Source organism: Triticum urartu, chromosome 2A (genome assembly GCF_056163025.1).
Source record: "Triticum urartu cultivar PI428250 chromosome 2A, HENAU_Tu73, whole genome shotgun sequence".
NCBI classification, from domain to species: Eukaryota; Viridiplantae; Streptophyta; class Magnoliopsida; order Poales; family Poaceae; genus Triticum; species Triticum urartu.
In genome coordinates this window covers 600,482,551-600,499,405 of record NC_141874.1, presented here as the reverse complement: position 1 = coordinate 600,499,405, position 16,855 = coordinate 600,482,551, and the positions used below count along the sequence as shown (strand labels likewise).

At 45.7% G+C, this 16,855-nt stretch overlaps 1 protein-coding gene across 1 annotated transcript; it reads right to left on the bottom strand.

The window, feature by feature from the left end:
* Window positions 1-15,015: 15,015 nt before the first annotated feature.
* LOC125533740 (GEM-like protein 7) lies at window positions 15,016-16,448 on the bottom strand. Its single transcript, XM_048697102.2, has 2 exons — window positions 16,125-16,448; window positions 15,016-16,018 (listed from the first exon to the last, which is right to left on the bottom strand). The coding sequence occupies exons 1-2, from the start codon at window positions 16,297-16,299 to the stop codon at window positions 15,495-15,497; spliced, it is 699 nt and encodes a 232-aa protein (XP_048553059.1). The 5' UTR covers window positions 16,300-16,448; the 3' UTR covers window positions 15,016-15,494.
* Between the last annotated feature and the right edge of the window lie 407 nt (window positions 16,449-16,855).

Here is a 16,855-nt window from a genome sequence, read left to right as displayed (position 1 = left end):
CGAGGAGGAGAGGCCAGAGGAAGGGGGCGAAGCAGAGGAACGAGGGGAAAGTGAGAGGGGGCCACCCTCATCTCCTGGGCGTGCAGGTGGACTCGGGGAAGGCTAGCCAGCGCGAAGCAGGAGGTGGCGCGCTCGGCCGCGTGCGAAGTCTCTCCCTCTGCCTACTGGCAGAGGTTGAAGATGACTGGCAAGTCGCCAGGTGGGCTGGGCCGGCCACTTGGGCTCCAGGTGGGCTGCACAGGTAAGGTTTCCTCTCTCTCTCTTTTCCATTTCTGTTTTCTATTTATTCTGTTTTGTTTTGATTTAGTAAAATACTAAACCATTTTATAAAATGCTGAAAATATTTATGGGCACCTTTGAAATTAATTCCAACAGCCCAAAAATACTTCCAAGATTATTTGGACATTTAAAAATATTTATAGCATTTAAATGTCCAAATGCAAATACTTTAAGATTTAACTCAAAGATTCAAAGTGTCCTAGAAAAGTGAGCATCATTTTTGGCAGAGGTTATGGACCAAGGCAAAGATGATGAACATTTTAGAAGGGCATTTCAGGATCATTGAAAAGATTTTTATTTTGATCCTAATTGCATTTCATTTAGTGCTAGGGCTTGTCATCCCCATTTCAAATTTCAAACAAATATAGACATGATGCATGGATGCTTATGAAACTAGTTGCAATCAAATTCTAGGGCTGTGACAATAATCTCCTTAAATTCTGAAATATGATTCAAAACATTACCTCTCTCAGGTAACCTGTGCAGGAATAATTTTTGCTTCAGATGCATCTTGCTGGTGAGATCTTTAGTCATGCAAATCCCTTCCAGCTTTAACCATAGAGCGGCGGCAGTTTTTTCGCTCAAAACTTCCTGCAAAATAGTATTATGCAAATGGAGTTGAATTTGTGACAAAGCCTTACAATTAATTCTTTTCTCCTCAGCATTAAAGTCCTCAATTCGGTTCTTCCCAAAACTATCCAGTGCTACATCATAGTCGGCCTGTGACAACAACGCCCGCATCTTGACTTGCCATAGGGTAAACCTTGTGTCACGATCCAGCAGCGGAAAATCATACTTCATAGATGCCATGAGTTGATAAACTGTGCACAAAATAGTACAAGTCGTAGAAAAATTCTTGATGGAATTTAATATGCGGAATCAAACGAAACAAAAAACAATAGCACCTGGTAGCTTCGGGTGGACGTAGCAGTCGAAGACAAAAAACAGAATCTGAACTTGTACTCTAGTACTAGTGAATTAGATAAGCTTCACGTAGTAAAAAATCCAAGAGATAGTGCGGTACTTGTCTTCACGTGATGTACAGTTGAACTTGACTCAATCGATGCTTGAGGTGATTAGAAGTAGTACTCGCGTCGGGACTTGAAGCAAGGCTGTTGTGGACAGGAAGACGTGGCCGCGCTTCCGAAGCGCCGCGCGATGAAAACCTGGTCGGTCTCGGCGACTTGCGGCTGCAGCGGCTCGTATAGCAGCTCGCACCGAAAATAGTCTCCGATCCGGAGATCGCAGGACGACGGCGGCGCGCACAGCCCGAAACCCTGATCTTTTGTCTCAAATCTCGTATTTGCAACTTCAGCTCTGTATACCACTTGTTAGATAAAAACCACGGACGCACAAAGGCGCAATTACTATGAGGAGTCTCTAATCACCTCTCTTAACTGCTCAAGTGTGGATCACTCATTCCAAATCGCCTGACTTCCCGGCCGGTCACCCATCCTCTCACTCCCCCAGCCTGAGCACGCTTAACTTCGGAGTTCTATTCCTCCTACATTCCAAGTCTACACTTGTTGTTTTCCTCACAAATGTAAGCTGTCAATCCTATTAACCCTCAGCAGTTTAACTTGAGCATTAGGTCACACGTTTCACCGTTTGAGTTTGAAACTATTATTCTAAAAACCAGTAATTATTTAGTAACACTAATATTTCTTGAATAAGTTTGACCAAAGTTTGACCACATTTTTACCATAGTTTGACCAGATTTGACCAAAAATTAAAAAATTGAAATAATTATTTAGTAACACTAATATTCTTGAATAATTATGTAGTAACATTAATACTTTTTGAATAAGTAGTTTGACCAGATTTAACCAATTTTTTTAAAAAACTGAAATTTGACCATATCTTTTTTTCGTTTTAGAATTTGAGGATTCTAAAAAATTGCAAACAGGCCATAGGCAGTCTCCATCGGATGCGGATTTTCGTGCTGAATTTTTTTATATATTATACGTTTTTTCCGACATCGTATGCAAAAATTATAGCCGTTTTACATTTTTCCTACACCTTTTTCAAAACATGTCCAAATTTAAGTTTTCAAATTTTCCTAACTAGTAAATGTAGTAATATAAATACCTCTTGAAGGATTTTATTTTTTGAAGTTTTTATCATTTTCTTTTGATTTTTCAGAACTGAAATGGCGACACACCGGGGGGTAGAGTTTGAAAATTGCCCTATAGTGCCGGTTTGTGTCACAAACCGGTACTATAGGTCAGACCCCTTTAGTACCGGTTCATGGCACAAACCGGTACTAAAGGTTAGCCCCTTTAGTACCGGTTTGTGACACGAACCGGTACTAAAGGTGATCGTGGGGCCCCTGTCTGACGCCGGCCTGCCATCACCCCTTTAGTACCGGTTCGTGGCACTTACCGGTACTAAACGTTCAACACGAACCGGCATTAATGCATAGCCGTTTGAACCGGTACTAATGATACCATTAGTACCGGGCTAAAATCAATCCGGCATTAATGTGTCTCACATTAGGTCTTTTTTCTACTAGTGATGCTACTTTGATTTGGCTTCTTATCAAGTCATAACTTTTGGACCGACAGAGCTCATTTGCGAATTATCAAGTCATTGTTTGTGCTGATTTCTAATTTTCTATAGCAGAGTGATGTGAGGCCATTACACAAAAGAAAGAGTTATATGTGCCCACTGTCAGACACGCCTTTTTCTAGGGTTGCGGTGACAAGGATGGGTCGAGCAACAGTAAACCAAACTTAGAGGTTAGTAGGATGGGCCTATATTGTATGCGCTTACGGCAATGTCTGTCCTATAGGCCGGACCCCCAGGCTTTAGAGCGACAGGTCACAGAGCCCATACCATGTTCGTATTCGACACATAGCCGAGTGAGTACCGAGGCGTACATGTTCTCTCCCTACACATAAAAAAGGTAACATGTTCTTTGAAGAAGTGAACAGTAACACCAATATCTCTGAGCACAAAAAGAATGTTCCTTTTATCTTGCAAATAGTAAATAAATGAAGGAAGTTAATAGCAAACTCGATTGGCTCTCAGGTGCCAGTGCGCTCGATTTTTCTAAAAGAAAATTAGTAAATGCAAGACAGGTTTAAAATTCCTGAATTTTGTTGGCAACAAACATGATCAGTGTTATACTCGTGTAAAAGTGTCGCCAAAGAATATGCAAAAATCAGGAAGCGGATTTTGGCTCTAGGGAGCATATGCTCCCTAATGAACAGTAAAATCAAAGTAATTAGTAAATAAATTTTAAAAATTCTGATTTTTTTAGATGTTCATACTAAATGTAGCAAGTGTGCTTGACAATTTTCATGTCATATGGGATAGCAATGGTTCGTTGGTGAAAAAAAATTAAGTGTAACTTTGGAGTTAATATTTGGCGCTCGACTTGTTTTTTTTTTTTTTTGCACAGGTCAAAATTCTTAAGTTTTCCCCTGGAAATTTGCATGTACTATTTGGATGTGAAAATGAACACATCTATTTCTTAAAAAAAGACATTTGTAAAAAGCCATTTTTGTCATGCAGGACCATGTGCTCCCTATAGCCAAAATGGATTCCCGCGAAAATCAACACTATATACACGTTACTATTCACACTTTTCGTCCTTGAATTGGCTAGGAGAAGATGTAGGGAAGGATGGGGAGAAGAAGAACGACAAGTATCCTTTCTGGCAATAGCAATGAATGGTGTGTGGGCTAGAGGTGGAGCTTATTGAAGGCTAGGAATGCGTTCAGGTTGCCACTCGCCTTCCACGTCAGTGCGCATTTATAAAGTTGAATGGACCTTCAAGAATAATCTTGTGTCAATGGGCTAGTTATTTGTTGTTTTGTGTCAATAGTATTTGTTAGTTTAACCCACTCTATTAGATTATAAATATGAAGAAAAAAATCATCCTTATTGCAATGCACGATGAAGGTGAGGTGGGCGCCATCCAATTTTAAAGGAGAGGCACTACTAGAAAAAGGGATGCTAGTGGCGCACCTATTTTCGCTACTAATGGCGCACTACAAGTGCGCCACTAGCACCATGCCATTAGATTTTTTTACTAATGGCGCACCGGTGTTGCGCCATTAGTATCTGGTATCCGGTGGTGGAGAGGTAGGGCGAGACGGTGGCGTCGGCGAGCGGGGGCTCCAGGGAGGAGGCACCGTCATCGGGGGCGCAGGGCGGCGCGGGGTGGGGGCGCCGAGCGCTGGGCGCCAGTCGGGAGGAGGTGAGGATGGGGCAGCGCTGGTGTGGCGGTGGAGCGCCTGTGTGAGGCGGGGCGGTTCGGCAATGGTGTCGGGGGCGAGCGTAGCTGGGAGAGAGACGAGAGAGAGTGGGGGGGGGGGTTCGTGCGTGGGGCTCTCCTGGCGGCGCCGGAGGGAGAGGGTGGGGATCGAGCGATGTGGGAAGGGGGGCGGGGGAGTGGAGAGTGGGATCGGGCTAGGGTTTCACTCGGGTTGGTTATAGGCCAGGGGGTGGGCCGGCCTGGGGTTTGGCCTGGCTAGCAGCTGGGCCAAGAGGCCCAGTCGGGGGTTTGTTTTATTCCTTTCCTTTTTTACCTTTTCATATTTTTCTTTTTTTGTTTTATTTTAGTTACACATTAATTTTAATTTTAGACAAATATATGTATAGCCCCTAAAATAATGTTTCAGAACAATCCACTACTATAAAAAGTTTTACCCTGATAAAAAATAGTCTAGTATTTTATAAAATACCAAAGTCGTTTAAATAGTTGTTTAGCTACTGTTTAAATCATTTTAGTGCTTTAAATCTTTTTACTAAAATGTGGTTCCTCCACCATTTGGACTTAGGATTTATTTGTCCCATTTTGAACATTTTAGTTTTAACGTTTGAAGAATTTACCGTTTGACTCGATTTTGAATTTGAATTTGAATCGGTTTCGAACTAACACGAGATTAGCAACAGTAACCATCGTGATGTGGCATCATTAACAGAGGTTTACTATAGCTCAAATACCCGGGCGTCACAATTCTCCTCCACTACAAGAAATCTCGTCCTGAGATTTAAGAGGGGAGTAAGGGGGAAAGATCTGGTTACGAAATTCTTACGAGTCTTCTCGGTCTTGCTTGCTCTTCTCGAAATGGTCGATCCATTACATTGATGTTTTCATTTCTCCGCTTCAGGTCATCATGGTGAAGTCGTCCTTCTCTTCGGGAACTCCAACGTACTTACGAATAGGTAAGGGGTAGCTTGGCTACGACAGAATGCTTATGAGGGAAACAATCTGGGAATAACCCATGAATGAATATAAGATTATCTCTCGAGTTGAACATATAAAATACATCAAGAGTAATGTGCGAAGGGCATGAGAAGTTTCAAACGGATAGGCAATCGTTCGATGTCTGAAACAACACGCGAAAGGGGTCCAGAGCAACGAGATTGAGTATTGCGTCTGTTACCAGAATAGATCACTAGGACGGTGGTCCGTGAATTACATACAAGGCCACGCACGAGGACTAACTTTTGGAATAGGGGGTGTATAGGAGAGTCGGGTTTCGATCCTGTGGAACTGTGGGTTATGGGCCCACCATGTGGGTTAAAGTAGGAAGGGTAGTGACGTCTTGCAAGATCATGTAAGCAAGGCATGTCAGAGGATAGCCTGTCAGCTATGTCGGCAACAACTCGATACCAAGGGCGAGGGATGAAGAGAACCATTTTCCTGCTCGTTGACGAGGCGGGCCAATAGGCAAGGTTCTCGTCCATCGGTGGCTACCGAAATGTCATCAACAATAGTAACAGGGTCTTGCTGACAGAATTGTACACCGAGGTGTTTACATAAGCAGGAGAATATTACCGCTTAGATCATATAGATCACAAGACGTGTTAAGCCAACCAATGGAAAGGCAGTTATGATTATCAGATTAAACAGAACAAAGGAAAGGAAAATGGGTTTAAACACATATTTCAAGGGTATATTCTTCCCAAAGACAAGTAGAGCATGATATCCATGACAGGATATAATGTAGAAAACTCTTTAGGTACGGGAGAGAATTTTCATGACATTACCCATACATCGGTGTTTGGATAATTGAGCAGGAAACATTTAACATTGGGCTTCAAATGTTCCTGTTGAAAATCGGAGTACCATAGTCATGCTTTGAGATAGCATTGACATGGTCAACAGGTGAAGATCAGACTTTGGAGACAAAAAGGATCCATCAGGAACAACTTATAGAATAAGTCTTACAATTTCCTCACGGAAGAATGACTAACCTTGCCAAAAGGAAACTATAACAATAGGTCCTCCGGTCAGGTGTGCTAGGCATGACATCACCTTACCAGGTCATATAAAGACCAATGTATAACTCTTGGAAACATGTTCCAACCATCATATCTGGCCGAGATTCAGATCTGATTGGTGCCAGGATACCTGAGACATTTGGATGCCTGAGAAGAAAAGGTGCAACACAATTTGACAAGAAGACATTGTAAGATTCTCAGGAAATGTACTATGGAAGGGAGTTCCAGAACAAGAGCTCATCATTAAACCAATGAAGGAATAAGGAGGTAGTTGATGAACTCAGTGACAATTTATCGAGATTTCAAAAGGATGGGTTTCCACAATTATGTGAACAAGGAGATAACATTTGTCAGATCAAATGATATAATATAATGATGTATGCTCGAGGAAAGCATACACAATTGAACATTGATTGAAAGGTGCACCCGAAAGATGGGCTTAGGTAGCATGATCAACGTTAGAATGGTGGTTCAACAACCAATAGTCTAAGAACGAACTATCGACCATCAACTTCAAAGCAATAGGATTGTTAGAAGTACAAAATCCACGCAGTACCGTTCACTTGTTGGAATCCCGGTTAGAACCAACACGGGGACCAAGAAAGAAAGGCGATGGTGAGAAGTATTACCTGTATCAAGAATCCTTAAGAGGTGATGAAATCCTCACGACTTTCTTGACATTAAAGATGGTAATAATCCAAGGTAAAGAAGAACAAATGTTGGATAGCAAGGATCTCCAAGTATAACTCAAAACACGAATACGTTTGTGTTGGAGGGAAGTCAATAAGGTGGTCGATGATAACACAGATCATCGAGGGCAAGGATGGTATTTCTCATAATGAATTCAATTTAGTATCTTGGAAGGGGTCAAAATGTTGATGATGATCACGACAAATCTTGTCGAGAGGCTCCATGAGGATGCAATCGCTCGGCGATGACATCAAGCCAAGGGAATGGTGAAGCAAAAGGTTATTATAACCATAGATAAGATGCGATCTCAGAATTCAGAGTTGTCTCTCAAGACAAACAATATGATGGTGAAGGTTTGATGTAAGCTTAGAGCACTGTCGGGATTGTGTCCCGAGGATGAAGGACATAGGTAGAATGGTCAAGCAGTCAGCCTGACGATGATGATGTAGTCAATCAGCTGGGAATGACACTATCGAGTACAAACTCGTAAGCATTGAAGATTACTAAGAGTTGTTGAATCGCAGTGCAGACTCGATTCAGTTATCGATGTCTTTCAGTGTTAAATAACTCGGAGCCCATGAAAAATTGGAATCAATGAGAATGTAGCACTAGATGAAGAACTCGTAAGAAGTTATGCAGTTCCATGATAATCTTGAGATACCAGGGGGTAATACTCGACGACAATCAAAGTAGAGGTTGGACTGGGGTATTACTCCGCAGAAGACAAGTGCTTAAACTTGCACGAGAAATGGTATTTAAAGGAGAACATGGTCGAAACCATGATTGCAAAAGGCCAGATCCCAGATATAAGATGAACTTATACCAAAGGAATAATTAATTTAACAGAAGCTTTAATGATAAGATCTACATCGTGTCCATGGTCATGAACACAGGGTTCAAGGTCGACTCCCACTTGTTCAACGCATAACCTTTCATTCACCTCTCGTATTTCAAAACTGACATTACTTGTTGAAAGTTTTTACCTGGTGCAATACCAGATAAGTATGACCCGTGAAATCTTTTGGGTTCACACGGTTTTAGAGCAGGTATAGGTTCAACCCATAGGGGCATCTTAGGAACATATACCACAAGCTTCAATCGTAAATACCACCAGCTCGAAAACAAAGCATGGTTGAGAAAACAGAGGATACAATTTACCAAAGGCATTATGTATCCAAGGAAAAGGCTCACAAGCTTATTGAATATGAAGGACGTTGTCAGGTAAAATCCAACAAAGGATCTGGTGGTCCATAAGGGATCTGATGTGAGCATCGGTACTCAACCAGAAGAAGAAAGAATGCAAGGAGATAAGATTATAGAAACAACTGACTAACTCAAAGCTCAAATGCAAAGGAATTATGAATTCCAAGACAAGGGATCAGAAGCAATGCTCTGATTAGGGATGGATAAGTTGAATAGCCTTAGGGGTTAAAATCGATGGCAATTTGGTTGGTCGAGATCCAGCTCATGTTTAAAATGACGTCTGAGCCGGAAGGACAAAATGAAAGATCTGATTAAGGATTGCGAGCATTCACAACATATTGATTCAACAGACTCAAACTGATAATGACTAAGGATGCCAATAAGATTACCGGACTTACGAGGTTAATCATAATGCAAGCAAGCAAGAATTTCAAGAGCAATAGGCTGTTGAGGATTTTCGGAGATCGAATGGTATTTCGAAGACTTTCGTGAAATACATGTATCCACTGGGGATGAGTGGATACTTGATAAGTGCGAGTAATTATTCGTAGGATTATCCAGGTTGCAAAGAACTGCAAGGGCAGTGGGCACAGGGTATTATCGGAACAAGAGAGAGAATTTCGGGGTATCTTGTAATAACAAGATTAACTGGGAATAAAAGTAAGGGTGACAGGTGTAAGTATTTATCCATAGGGATATTTTGGTGGTAGGGGATGGCAAAAGCAATGGGCATAAAGTCTCGAGAGAACAACGGAGAGTATCTTCGGAATCCTTCGGTACAGCAGGCGATCATCTGTAACAAGGGGCTCTCCGGGAGAAAGTATTTCCGAGAACCTAAAGTCAGTTTTGTTTTTTTAGCAAAATCATTTAACCCGAGTAGAAGAGAGTTCAGAGTCCCAGAGTAAGGATCGAGGAGTAAAAGATCCTAATACCACCCAGATGGCGACGTGGGCCCGTAAGGCACACAACCATGTTAGTAAAAGTTTTTGAAATGTCTAGACTCAACTTCGGCCAAGGAGTGTGGAAGAGGGATTCCTACAGGCAGTTGGCTCTGATACCAACTTGTGACGCCCCCGATTTAATCGTACACTAATCATACACGCAAACGTGTACGATCAAGATCAGGGACTCACGGGAAGATATCACAACACAACTCTACAAATAAAATAAGTCATACAAGCATCATATTACAAGCCAGGGGCCTCGAGGGCTCGAATACAAGAGCTCGATCATAGACGAGTCAGCGGAAGCAACAATATCTGAGTACAGACATAAGTTAAACAAGTTTGCCTTAAGAAGGCTAGCACAAACTGGGATACAGATCGAAAGAGGCGCAGGCCTCCTGCCTAGGATCCTCCTAAACTACTCCTGGTCGTCGTCAGCGGGCAGCACGTAGTAGTAGGCACCTCAGATGTAGTAGGAGTCGTCGTCGACGGTGGCGTATGGATCCTGGGCTCCAACATCTGGTTGCGACAACCAGGTAGAAGGGATAGGGGGGAAAGAGGGAGAAAGCAACCGTGAGTACTCATCCAAAGTACTCGCAAGCAAGGAGCTACACTACATATGCATGGGTAAATGTGTAAAGGACCATATCGGTGGATTGAACTGCAGAAAGCCAGAATAAGAGGGGGATAGCTAATCCTTTCGAAGACTACGCTTCTGGCAGCCTCCGTCTTGCAGCATGTAGAAGAGAGTAGACTGAAGACCTCCAAGTAGCATCGCATAGCATAACCCTAACCGATGATCCTCCCCTCGTCGCCCTGTGAGAGAGCGATCATCGGTTGTATCTGGCACTTGGAAGGGTGTGTTTTATTAAGTATCCGGTTCTAGTTGTCATAAGGTCAAGGTACAACTCCAAGTCGTCCTGTTACCGAAGATCACGGCTATTCGAATAGATTAACTTCCCTGCAGGGTGCACCACATAACCCAACACGCTCGATCCCATTTGGCCGGACACACTTTCCTGGGTCATGCCCGGCCTCGGAAGATCAACACGTCACAGCCCCACCTAGACCAACAGAGAGGTCAGCACGCCGGTCTAAACCTAAGCGCCCAGGGGTCTGGGCCCATCGCCCTTAGCACACCTGCACGTTGCGTGGGCGGCCGGAAGCAGACCTAGCCTAGTAGGCGTTCCAGTCCAATCCAGCACGCGTCGCTCCGTTGCTGACGTCACGAAGGCTTCGGCTGATACCACGACGTCGAGTGCCCATAACTGTCCCCGCGTAGATGGTTAGTGCGTATAGGCCAGTAGCCAGACTCAGATCAAATACCAAGATCTCGTTAAACGTGTTAAGTATCCGCGAACGCCGACCAGGGCCAGGCCCACCTCTCTCCTAGGTGGTCTCAACCTGCCCTGTCGCTCCGCCTCAAAGTAACAGTCGGGGGCCGTCGGGAACCCAGGCCCACCTCTACCGGGATGGAGCCACCTGCCCCTTCAGCCCCCATCTCCGAACAGTATCACAGGTAATGTAATAGTGCAATGTATATAGCATGCCCGTGATCACCTCCCGAAGTGATCACGGCCCAGTAGTATAGCATGGCAGACGGACAAGAGTGTAGGGCCACTGATGGAACACTAGCATCCTATACTAAGCAGTAGGATAGCAGGTAAGGGTAACAACTGTAGCAACAATGACAGGCTATGCATCAGAATAGGATTAACGGAAAGCAGTAACATGCTACACTACTCTAATGCAAGCAGTATAGAGGAGAGTAGGCGATATCTGGTGATCAAGGGGGGGGCTTGCTTGGTTGCTCAGACAAGAAGGAGGGTCGTCGTCGACGTAGTCGATCATAGGGGCATCAGCGGCAGTCTCGGGGTCTATCGGAAAAGTAACGGAGGGGGAACACAATAAATAACAGAGCAATCAAAGCATAACATGACAAACGTGGTGCTAGAGGTGATCTAACGCAGGGATAGGTGATACCGGCGAAGGGGAGAAACATCCGGGAAAGTATTCCCGGTGTTTCGCGTTTTCGGACAGATAAACCGGAGGGGTAAAGTTGCGTATTTGCTATGCTAGGGATGTGTGGCGGACGAACGGAGAGTGTATCCGGATTCATCTCGTCGTTCTGAGCAACTTTCATGTACAAAGTATTTTCATCCGAGTTACGGATTATTTAATATTAATTTTCAAAGTTTCTAATTCATTTTTAGAACTAACAGAATTAATTTAATTTAAAAAATGCCATTATGATGTTAGCATGAGGTCAGCGTGATGTCATCAGTCAACCAGTTAGTTGACTTAGTCAAACTGACAGGCAGGTCCCACATGTCATTGGCTGAAAACTAATTATCTGTTAACTTTTAATTAGCAGGTTTAATTAGAGTTAATTAGTTAACTAAATAGGGTTAGTTAAGTTAATTAATTATTTTAATTAATTAATTAACTAATATTTTTATTATAATTCCTTTTAATTCTTTTTTTTAACAATACAGGGGCGTGGGCCCCATCTGTCAAGGGCCCGAAGGCCACAGTGGGCATTGGGCTATCGGGCGGTGGGTGTGGGCGCCCAGCGTAGCCAAACCCGCCCGGGTGCGGGGGCTGGGGAAGGCCGTGGCCGGAGCAGCAAGGGCCGTCGAGAGACGGCGGCGGCCGGAGCCGGGGCTGCGTGGCGACGCCGGCTGTAGTAGCAGTTCCGGAGGAGCGGCGACAATGGGTGCAGGGCGACGGGCGTGACTAGCTGCGCTCGGAGGCGGTAGCAGTAGGAGGCGGCAGTGGTAGCGAGCAGGGACGGGGCTCAGGCGCGGCACGGGCGCAGCCACACATGGTGGCAGGTAAACACGGCGAGGCCGCGCACGGGCACGGGGCGACGCGTCCAGGGCGGAGCAGGGTCGGAGCGCGGACGGCGACCTACGGTGGGAGGCGGAGGGGGATTGGGCAAGGGGCTCACAGGGGAGGTCGCGTGCAAGCTCGAGGGGGGCGTGGAGGCGTCGGAGCAGCAAGTCGACGCGGTCGTCATGTTGTTGGCCGACGCTGAGGAGCGACGACGATCCGATGATGGGGGCACCGTGGCCTTGCGCTGGTGGGGTGGATGACAACCACGGGGCGCGGTGAGGCCCGAAGGCACCGGTGGTGGAGAGGTAGGGCGGGACGGTGGCGTCGGCGAGCAGGGGCTCCAGGGAGGAGGCACCGTCATCGGGGGCGTAGGGCGGCGCGGGGTGGGGGCGCCGAGCGCTGGGCGCCAGTCGGGAGGAGGTGAGGATGGGGCAGCGCTGGTGTGGCGGTGGAGCGCCGGTGTGAGGCGGGGCGGTTCGGCAATGGTGTCGGGGGCGAGCGTAGCTGGGAGAGAGACGAGAGAGAGTGGGGGGGGGGGGTTCGTGCGTGGGGCAGTCCACGGGGGGAGGGGGGTGTGCATTCGGTGGAAGTTTTGGGCCAAGTTAGTAATGGCCCACCGTGGGAGTGGTGCGCCATTACTAGTTAAACTCGTAATGGCGCACCACACCCACGGTGCGCCATTACTAGTTCTGAATTTTTTTTGAAAAAAACTTAGTAATGGCGCACCAGTTGACAGTGCGCCATTACTAGTTTTAACTAGTAATGGCGCACTGTCCACTGGTGCGCCATTACTAGTTTTGAAAAAAAAATTGAAAAAAAAATAAAAAAAATTACTAGTGGCGCACCGTGGATGTGGTGCGCCATTACTAGTTTAACTAGTAATGGCGCACTATCCACTGGTGCGCTATTACTAGTTTTGAAAAAAATGAATTTTTTTTGTTACTAATGGCGCACCGTGGATGTGGTGTGCCATTAGTATTTGGACACTAATGGCGCACCTACACATTGTGCGCCATTAATATATACTAATGGCGCACCACATGTCTGGTGCGCCATTAGTGGCCATATCATCTATAGCCCTTTTTCCTAGTAGTGAGGGTTCCAGTGAGAAATGTCCCGCTACGGAGGGAAACCGAGTGGGAAGGGGAGGGTCAACAGAAAAAAGGGAGGGTGCATCGTGGGGTGAGATTTTTCTGTTTGGTCCGTGTGTTGGAGATAACATGATAGATAGTCCGGACAACGTCATTTCTTCCACACATATGGTCTGGATTTGGAGAGTCTGGACTGTTAGACGGTTGAATTTTGAGAAGACGACTGGGCGCCAGTTTAATATCTGAATACGCCTTGACGTATGAGGGAGAAATGAGCATCAACCTTGGAGTCGACCTTAATTATCTGTTTACTTCATTTATATACTCCCTCCATCCCTATATATAGAGCCTCATGTGTTTTTCGAGTTTGTCTTTGACTATGGAAGCTTCTTTCACGTACGAATTTGATGGTATGCTTTAACACGTGGTTAAAATTAGTCTCAAAAAATGTATTTAGGCCCTATATAGATAGATAGATGGAGTATGCATATGAGCAAAAATGCTACACCTACGTACACTTACGTTCCCACCTTACGTAAACTTCCTACTAATCTCTCCATCCCCACTAGTAGAAAAGGGGGCAAAGGTCCAGGTCGGGTCAGCCCATTAGTCCCGGTTCAGTCATGAACCGGGACTAATGTGAGCATTGGTCCCGGTTCGTGCGGCTAAGGCATTAGTTCCGGTTCATCTGACCCCTTTAGTCCCGGTTTGTGTCTCAAACCGGGACTAAAGATTAGACCTTTAGTCCCGGTTTTAGACACAAACCGGGACTAAAGGTTCCATTTTCAAACTCTACCCCCCCTGTGGATCGCCTTTTTTGTTTCGAAAAAATCAAAAGAAAATGATAAACTTCAAAAAATAAAATCCTTCGAGAGGTAGTTATATTACTACGTCTACTAGTTAGAAAAATTTAAAAACTTAAATTTGGACATGTTTTGCAAAAAATGTAGGGAAAATGTAAAACGGCTATAACTTTTGCATCCGATGTCGGGAAAAAACGTATAATATATCAAAATGTTCAGAACAAAAATCCGCTTCCGATTTTGACAGCCTACGGCTTGTTTGCAAATTTTTAGAATCCTCAAATTCTAAAACAAAAAAAGTTATGCTCAAATTTTAGTTTTTTTTTGAATTTTTGTTAAATCTGGTCAAACTACTTATTCAAGAAGTATTAGTGTTACTAAATAATTATTCAAAAATATTAGTGTTGCTAAATAATTATTTCAGTTTTTCTGAATTTTGGTCAACTATGATCAAACTGTGGTCAAACAATGGTCAAACTACTTATTCAAGAAATATTAGTGTTACTAAATAATTATTTCAGTTTTTTGAATTTTGGTCAAATCTGGTCAAACTAGGGTCAAACTAGGGTCAAATTGTGGTCAAACTACTTATTCAAGAAATATTAATGTTACTAAATAATTATTGATTTTTAGAACAATAGTTTCAAACTCAAACAGTGAAATGTGTGACTTCATGCTCAAGCTAAATTCATGAGGGTTAATAGGATTGGCATCTTACTATTGTTAGAAAAACAAAAAGTGCAGACTTGGAAACGAGGGAGAATAGAATCCGGAAGTTAAGCGTGCTCAGGCTGAAGTAGTGAGAGGATGGGTGACCGTTTGGAAAGTTAGATGATTTAGAATGATGAGGGATGATTAGAGATTAAAGGTTAAATTGAGCAGTGATGAAGGATGATTAGAGATTAGAGGTTAAAATAATTCAGAAATTTGAAATTCAAAAAAAACAAACCATTTAATTCGATATCCCCAACCAAACATCACCCCTCATCAACGGAACCAAACACACCCTTCAGTGTTCCATTTCCTTGAGCATTATCATCACTCTCACCCGCGCCTCCGCCACAGCTTGCTACTGGTACACTCCGCGGCCCATGACGCCCATTGATACGCCATTAGAGGGCCCCCGCTGCAAGGCTCGTGCCCATGCTCGGGGCGTCTTCACAGCCATGCCCATGCTCGCGCGGTTCGTCGTTCCCATCCAGCCTCAGCTCGACAACCTCGGCCTCGTGCGGCGTTGACTCGGCCGAGCGCCCGTCCTCACACCTTGCTGAGCTCCCGGCGGCGATGTTGCGCTTCGCCTAGTCGCCGAGGCCGACGAGGTCTCCCAAATCACGCATGCTGCTCGTGTTGTAAATCAGACAGTGATCGGCAACGCCGTGGATTTTTCCCATCGCCGTGCGCTCGCGTAGCTTTCACGCCGCGGTAGGCTGGAGGCGCCGCCCGCTCCCGCTGCCCGCCCCCTGCGACAACGGCACCTTCATCCCACCCCCCGCCGCGCCGATGACCTGCTCGAGGTGCTGCAGGGATGCCTTGTAGCTGACGAAGCCCATGAACCAGAACTCGAAGCCGTCGTCGGTCACCAGCTGGACGTACTTCTGCTCTGGCCGGTGCTGGTTCTCGCTCGGCATGGCCGCCTTCACCCTCCTCAGCGGGACGGCCACCTTGTACGGCACCCGCACCGTGTCGCCCTTGGGCGAGGTCAGCGCCAGCGACCGGTCGCTGCGGAAGGCCACCCTCTCCGACGATACGAAGAGCAACCCGGCGATCGGGCCGGCGGTCGTTGACAGGTAGCACTGCGAGGCCTTCAGGAGTTTCTCGCCCTTCTCAACAGAGAACCACCGCCGGAAGACTTTCTCCACGCCGCCGGCTTGGAGGATTCTGGCGCCCAGCGACAGCTTTCCCCTCACGGTCTCGTACAGCTTTGGGCCGAGAGTCACTGCAGAAACATACGTTCAGTGTCTGATTCACAACCAGAGCTATGAACACGAAAGACTACAAAGATTTATCCAGACGGACTGGAGAAGGACTGAAGGAGGGCTTACCATGTTCTTTGACGCCCCGAGCAAACTTGTCCCCGGTCCTGCGGTCTGACTTGCCGCCGGTACGCACGCTCGTTGAATACTTTGCATCGCCGCTCGTGAACTCGGGCTCCTCGATGCCGATAGCAGTGCTGCTCACCGGGATGCCGATCACATGCTCGTGTCCTGCCTTCTCCATTTGCTGTTGGAACGAAGAACCGAAGACTTGTTTTTCGCGAAAGAGGAGGCGAAGACTTTGCTCCTGAGTTTCCGGCCTCTGTCTGAGGTTGCTGGTGAGGTGAGTGGTGCGTGTGTGGGTTGGTGCTGGAGCTCCGTGCTCTGAATGGGAAGGAGGGGGCGCCTTTTATAAGCTCTGGATTGGAACCTGTAATTAAAAACTTAACCAAAAGCTGGATGTTTATCCAATTAGCTTTTGGATTGAACAGTCACCTACTCACCCGCGCCATTGCATGTGCATGTCACGAGTGACATCTAGTCACCCACACATGCCTGGACCATGATCGGTCGATGATGCCCAACCGACTGTCACATGGACGCACTTGGGGATGGGTGTAGAAAAATCAGGCCTCCGTAACTCTGTCGCCGGGCGGTGAGTCGTTGATCAATCCCTGTTTCTGCAAAGCATGCGACGCAACCGAATTCTCACTTTCTTCTTCAGATTATTTTTAGGTTTGCAGTGCAGTGTGTTCAAACTTCAAAGTCGCAAGAGCTTTGAGCCGATGCAATGCCATGGC

What these genes read in the sequence shown, in the direction of transcription:
- LOC125533740 (XM_048697102.2), bottom strand. Translation starts at nt 16,299, where the DNA reads ATGGAGAAGGCAGGACACGAGCATGTGATCGGCATCCCGGTGAGCAGC. An exon ending in TCGGGGCGTCAAAGAACATG is followed by an intron (nt 16,019 to 16,124) that starts GTAAGCCCTCCT and finishes ATGTTTCTGCAG; the next exon opens with TGACTCTCGGCCCAAAGCTG.